Source organism: Haliaeetus leucocephalus, unplaced genomic scaffold, assembly GCF_000737465.1.
Source record: "Haliaeetus leucocephalus isolate CR32 unplaced genomic scaffold, Haliaeetus_leucocephalus-4.0 Scaffold598, whole genome shotgun sequence".
In the NCBI taxonomy this organism is placed as follows: Eukaryota; Metazoa; Chordata; class Aves; order Accipitriformes; family Accipitridae; genus Haliaeetus; species Haliaeetus leucocephalus.
Window position 1 is genome coordinate 1,081,166 of NW_010973034.1, and position 6,524 is coordinate 1,087,689.

Genomic DNA, 6,524 nt, shown 5'->3' on the forward strand with positions numbered 1-6,524 from the left:
GTGACCCAGCAAGGAACAGTGATGAGATGAGTTGAGATGAGATGCTGAGTCGGGACCCAGCCTGCAGAGATGCCGTGGGTGCTGGTGGACGTGCTGCTTGTGGCTAGAGCTGGCACGGGCACGGCACAGCACGGTTGGGAGCTGCGTTACCATAAATCTCAAGTATTGTAGGGTCTCCTTGGCTGGAGTAAAGCGACTCATTTGCAAACGAGAGGTAGGGGCAACCACCTTCCATTAGACTGGTGAAGGTCATAATCCGTTGTAAGTGAGTCCCCAAGGTTCCCACTGCCCCCAAGTTGCTCGGTTCACCTATGCAGAAAGACATGGCAATGGATAAATCTCTCACTTGCTGATTTTTGTGATTCAATAAAGTGGTCAAGTTTGGTTTTTATCTGTTGTTGTCAAATCTGAGGCTGTTCTGTTCTAAGGCTCCTGTTGCCGTAAAGGTGCTTGCGATTTTTTTTAATGTTGATCTCTTACTTTACTAATATTCAAAGGTAAATTTTACATGTGGTAGTTTCAATTAATCCTCCTTTTCTCAAATTAGCATTGTTTTTCTTTCCACCCCCACCCCAGTCCTCTGGAACCTACCTGATTGTGCATGAATTCTGAGAAATAATTGCCAGTAGTTCAGCAAGTTCATTAACTGATTCCCTGAAGACCCTCAGATGCGTGTCATCCAGACCCGAAGATTTGTATATTAAATTTTTGCAAGTATTCCCTTACATGATTTTTTTGTATCAACAACTGTATTGGCAAGTCTTCATTGTTTCTGTCAGTATCTTTTTCTGGCAGTGGGTAAATTGATTCTGAGTCTTGTTCACTGTTTTACAGTCATAACTTGTTTCACCTCACGCCTTATTGGATCCACCTTCTCTTTGGTGCTTCTTTCCAATGATGTTCTTTACATGTTTAAAATATACATCCAGTTCTCCTTACCTCCTTCCGTGCAAGCAACTGGGAGGTCACTCTGCTGTTATGGCATTTCTCTCATTTCTGTTTGTAGGGCTGGGAGCAGGGGGATTGATTTTTTTTTTTTTTCCTCCTGTGACTGTAGCCTTAGCATATTTTAGGATGTTCTAGCTGTCTCCCACACCTAACGGTTTTTATATGTCTTTTCATTGCAACATGCTCCTAGGAGTTCTTAAAGAATTAATGTCTGAAATTAGCGTATGTTGTGCAACAACCCATCACTTAATATGGTATATTGAATCGTGCAGTTTATCATCACGGCCATTGAAATTAGTGAGCGCTAAGGGTATATATACCTTAGAGGACCTTGGCTTTAGTACAACTGCTTCTTATTATCCGACTCTCACAAACGATTCTTTCTATCGAAAAATAGATGGCTGCTCATGCATTTAATTTAGATTTGTCTGCTACTAAATACACGACTGAGATTGCAGTCGTCAATGATATTTTTCTTCTGGTGAAAACCTTATGGCCAAATCTGTCATCACCCTTAGGACATAACTCCTCTTGCTTCTGTCTAATTTTCCGAGCCTCTGGTATATAAATCATAAATGCACAGTGTGTGCACTGTTAAATTTTTAGGGCTCTCCCTTTAGTAGTAGTTGAATGTGAATACATAAGGACAAAATTTGACCTTTAAATGACTATAAAGGGCCAAGGCAGATACTTGGCAAGCTTTTCTTATTGCAATATTAATCAAGCAAAGAATCATCATAATCCTGGAAACTAAATAGCCATTGTAGTGATTTTATCACCAGGGAAATTGTTCATCTGTCAGTAAGATTGTTACTAGGAAAGAGAAAATAGGGAGTGTTAAAATTGCTTTAGACCGCTGAATCATTGAGTCCCTCTAGACTCAAAGCTTGAATTGTTTTTTGAGAGGGGTGGGTTGAGAGGGGTTGCTACAGGAAAGCTGTAGGTTAATCAGTTTCAGTAACACCAGTGAATGTAAGCCTGATCTCTCTTGAGGACATGAGGAGAGTGCATGGGAGAAGGCAGGACGGAGAAAGGGACAGGGAGGCTTCAGAAACTTATTGTTTTGTCATTTTTTGTTTCTGGATGGCCCTTTCACAGAGGAGGAAGGTTGTTGATAAAAAGAAAAAGAAAGAAGCAGAGGGGGGGGAACAGCATAATGTTCACTGCCTGCATTTTCCTCTAATTTAATCCAGTGGATATTAATGAGGATGAATACGATCGAGACAGACGGAGACGGGTGCAGGCAGGCAGGAGCAACAGAGACGTGTTTGTGTGGGAAGCATCCGCGTAGGGCCCAGAAAGCCATATGGGAAGATGTTTTGCCTCTTGGGGCTCAACATGATGTTACCATGCGCTGCGACACAGGTGTGCGAGGAGATCTACCTGTGCAGGAGTGTCCTTGAGGTGTGCTAGGACAGCCTGTCCCTCCATAAAACCAGCTTGGGTAGATGACGTCTTTGCTGACGTCATTGCATGGTGGCAACGGGCAGTCATAGCGTACCTGACCATGCCGTAACCCAAGGGACAGGTCTGTTAGGCTGCGGGTTGTGCTGGAAGAGGAGCTTTATCCTTTCCGCGGTGGTGGGACACTGCATACGGGATGACCCCGAGGTGACGAACAAGCGTTGGCGAGTATGGCTGTGGGGTGGCTCTCGTAGGGGATGGGCCAGATGATCTGCGTGGAAAGCCACCTGCAAGTTACGATGGGCTGCCTCCTGGCAAAGAGGGTCTGCACAAGGATGGGTGCATTTGGAGGTGGAAGGTATTTGTATAAAAGGTGCCTCTGGGAAATTCGTGTAAGATCTCATGAATCGTCTCCATGCAACGAACGCGGGGCGGGGGGGGGCGGAAATCCGCGTGTGCGCGTGACGTGGATCCTCACCGCATGAAAACGCCTCTTTGTGTGGGAAGTGGCGTCTTTTCTGTCGAGGTATTTTTCGAGGGAGCTCGCCTGATGGCTGCCGGTGAGGGAGCGGGGGAGGGCAACGTGATGGGTAGCGCCTCCATCAAAGACCTTCTGGAGGGGACGGCACGCATGGAGCCACCAAGGGTGGGCACACGGGGGGGTGAGGGTCCCGGCAGGGGCGTGAAGCTGGGTGTGCGGGTGATGCCGTGCAGAAGCATCCCTTCAGGGCGGCCACCCCGCATCCCCCCGGGGGACCATCGGCCGCCCCCCAGAGCATCCCTCTCCGCTGGGCAGGCCACGGCCACCGTGTCCTTCATTGTTGTCACCCCCAGATTGTGATACTGTCACAAAACTGTTGCTAGGCAACAAATGTGGTTACCGGGTCTCAGCGAATAGCTGAAGGGGAAAGTGAAGTGTTGCACCATTGTAGAGTAACCATAGCAATGACCTACTATTACAGACTAAAGAATTATCATTAACAATGTTAAAGTATCAAACGGAGGCCCAGGATCCAGAGACTTCCAGGCAGCATCTCTGCATAATTGGGTTACCCAGGAAGAGGTCCCAACTCTTTCGCAGCCCTTGGATCCCTATCTCCATCGTCTTGGTTTCGTTTTGGGGGTTGTTGTGGGGGTTTCTGTTTAAATAAAGCGAATGTGCTGGGCGTTGAAGGAGGCACTTGTAAAATAATAGGAGCACCCACCAAAAAAAATAAAAATAAATAAATAGAGGTCAATCTGTATGCAGAAGGAAGAGGTAAGCAGGAAAGGTCCACTTTAGTGCCTCAATGTCATGTACGGGCTTGTTGGAAAGGGTGCACGAAGGATGCCTTCGTGATGCACCGGTTGTTGTTCAGGTTGGGTGTTCGCTTTCAGTTAAAAATGCATATGCCGGGCTAAAAGCAATGTAAAATGAAAAAGAAATAGTACCAAGTACACCAACCTTGAAGAGTAGACACTTCTTCACCCAAGTTAGGCGGAACAAGTGAGGTGCTTTAACGAAGCTTTACTTAGCAGGGTGCTTTGGAGTCTCACTTTCCCAGGCCCGAGACGCGTTCAGGATCTCTAATCTATGTGGCCACGCATGTGCGTGCATGTGTGCGTGTCTCTGTGTGTTGCATCTACCTGTGTGCACGGTTGTTCCTGCCCAGCTGCCCCCAAGCTCTGACCAACCCCCCCCCCAACCCGGGCTACCCCCAGACCAGCTGCCAGCAGCTGGATGGCCTCTCTGGGTTTTGCATCTAGACCAGGGGTCAGCAAGAGCAAAACAACCCCCAGTCACACTGTCACCGTTGTATTTTGCAGGTACAGAGCGCCATGAACTAACTTCCTGGAAGAGTTTTCCATCAATTTTCAAGTTCTTCAGTGAAGCAGTGGAGGCAAAGAACAGCGCAGTGAAACCAACCCCAACGCGACGCTCCAACAGGATAAAATACGAAGAATTGTAAAAGGAGGGGAGGAAAAAAAAAAAGCCGCCGCCACCACCGACCTCTTCGCTGCTTGTTTTCTGCAAGGAGTCTCCCAGCCCCTCATTAGATTGTTTTCTTCCTAGAGCACAGGGTCGTGATGTATACATCTAAATAGCGTTTTGCATTATTTCTAGATGAGTGCAACTGTCAAAGCAATATGGGTTCACTGGTTGTGCTTCCTGTGGGCTGTAACTTGGATTTCGTGCTGCCCATCAGCGCGCAGATTAAGGCTGACAGTGGTACTGCACAGTGCAGCATGGTGCAGCTCTAATTGCCCTGACATAGCCCTGCAACAAGCTGATGCCAGAATTTAACAGCTACGTTGTGGTCCTGTCGCCTGCAGGATTTTTTGCTTCTTCCTTCTATTTTGAGACAGAAAAAAATCAGAATTACTCTTTTTTACAAGACAGCTCTAACTCAGAAGTGCTAACCAGCCTGTGATTTTACACCCAGTAGCCTTCTCTTTCTCTGGGACCAAGTGGGATCAAGTCTTGACTCTTTCATTTTCTGCTGGTAGGAGGGTCCAAGAAGTTTGGTCCAGATTTGTAGGAAAGCCCTTTTGTTGTCGAGATTTTCTCCTCCTGCCAGATCAATGGCATTATCTGTAGATCTTCTTTTCCTTCCGAAAGCTCCACTTAAAAAAATGCCTATTCATTAACCGGCTGGATCACACTGTGAAATATGACAGCAAAAAAAAAAAAAAGCCAGAGACACATTGAACATTTTCCTGTTTATTTTTAAATGCAAAGATGCTTCCATTTTCATATGCTGGGTTTGTAATGACTTTGCCATCCGGTGGTTATTCCCTTTTTCCCTAAGCCCATGGGTTCATCCCTGCTTTCCCAGGCGCTGGGGGGGGGGGGGGGGGGGGGGAGGGGACACGGTGGTGGCCGGTGTGGCTGCTTTGCGTGGGGACTCCACGCCACACGTGGGGCAGTGAGTGGGGGGGGATGTGGCTGTAGCCACCACCATCGCTGACGGCAGCTTTTCTCCACTAAAGTCTGTCTGATAAGCGACAAGACGTGCCTGATAGCGTGCGCGGCGAGCGAGCGCGCTAATTAAGCTCTGTTAGTGTTGATGATGCTAAATTAAAGTGATCTTTTCTCCAATGGCCGTGCCCGCCTCGCCTCTGATGCTGTTAGTGTCGAGGAGGCAACACTCAAACGCATGGCTCTGGGACCCCCATCCCACTGCCCCCCCCCTCCCGTAATGTTTCCTATCCCACAACTGGGGGCTAGGAATGGCGGGGGCAGGGGGGGAGAGCGTTTAACCTGAGTGGGGGTACCCCTCTCTGCTGCAGAGGAAAGGGAGCGGTGCTCATGGGGGTGGGGGGGGGCTGCAAAGGGAAACCCAGCCAGGTTTGGGTCGAAATCCTCTGGCTGGGGCTGGGGGGGGGCTCTCCACACCTGCAGAACGCTGGGATCCCTGTCTGCTCTTATAGGCAGCAGGGTCGTGTGTGTCCCCCCCCACTCCAGCCACTTCGTGGCATTTAACCTCTTCCCTTTCCAAGCATTGCCCCCCTCCGGGCAGGGATTGGGGGGCCGGAGGGGGGGGTGTTATGTCGTGCCTGTGTGGAGAGCAGCTCAAAATTCGCACCCGATGGTTTTTCTTCCCCGAGGTAACCTGTGGCTGGGGGGGGGAGGTCTGCGACTGTCTCCCCTCCCATCGGAGGATGCTGCTGCCTGCGGCCGGCCTGACACACTCCCCCCCCCAGGCCTCTGTTCACCCCAGCCCCTGTGTGTTTGCGGGGGAAAGGCGTTTATATCGCGTGTTTGGGTGTTCGTGCTTTTCCCGACACCAAGAGAGGAGGAGGAGGAGGAGGCCGGGGGAGGTTTGCCCCCCCACCCCCACCCCGCATTCCACGCCGGGGAGACGAGATGGGGTCTCCGGGGTGCCAAATGTCGCGGGAGAGGATCTATTTTTTTAAAGTGTCGACGAGAAACGAAATGTACAAAAAATTTTACTGTAACGATGACTGCCCTTTTCTTAAGGCTTTTTTCTTTACTGTGCCCCCGGCCCGGCTCGCGTTACTGCTTCTGTAGGGGGGCTGTAAAGCACAGGGGGGTCCTTGCACTGAACAAAAAATAAAGATGCTCTTTTTTCTCTCCTTCTTGCGCGCTTTGTGTCCCCGCGCCGAGCTCCGCGGGAGCCGCGGTCCCTGGTGGGGGCTGCAGGGGCAGCAGCTCCCCCCAGCCTGGGAAA

At 49.6% G+C, this 6,524-nt stretch overlaps 1 protein-coding gene across 2 annotated transcripts in view; it reads left to right on the forward strand.

Moving 5' to 3' along the window:
* Positions 1-5,019, forward strand: part of FAM172A (family with sequence similarity 172, member A) — a 268,877-nt gene extending 263,858 nt beyond the window's left edge. For both annotated transcript variants that reach the window (XM_010578033.1, XM_010578032.1), the window contains one exon: positions 4,159-5,019. In XM_010578033.1, coding sequence (XP_010576335.1) covers positions 4,159-4,301 — 143 coding nt within the window. In that variant the 3' untranslated portion in view covers positions 4,302-5,019. The remainder of the gene's footprint in view (positions 1-4,158) is intronic.
* Positions 5,020-6,524: the final 1,505 nt, after the last annotated feature.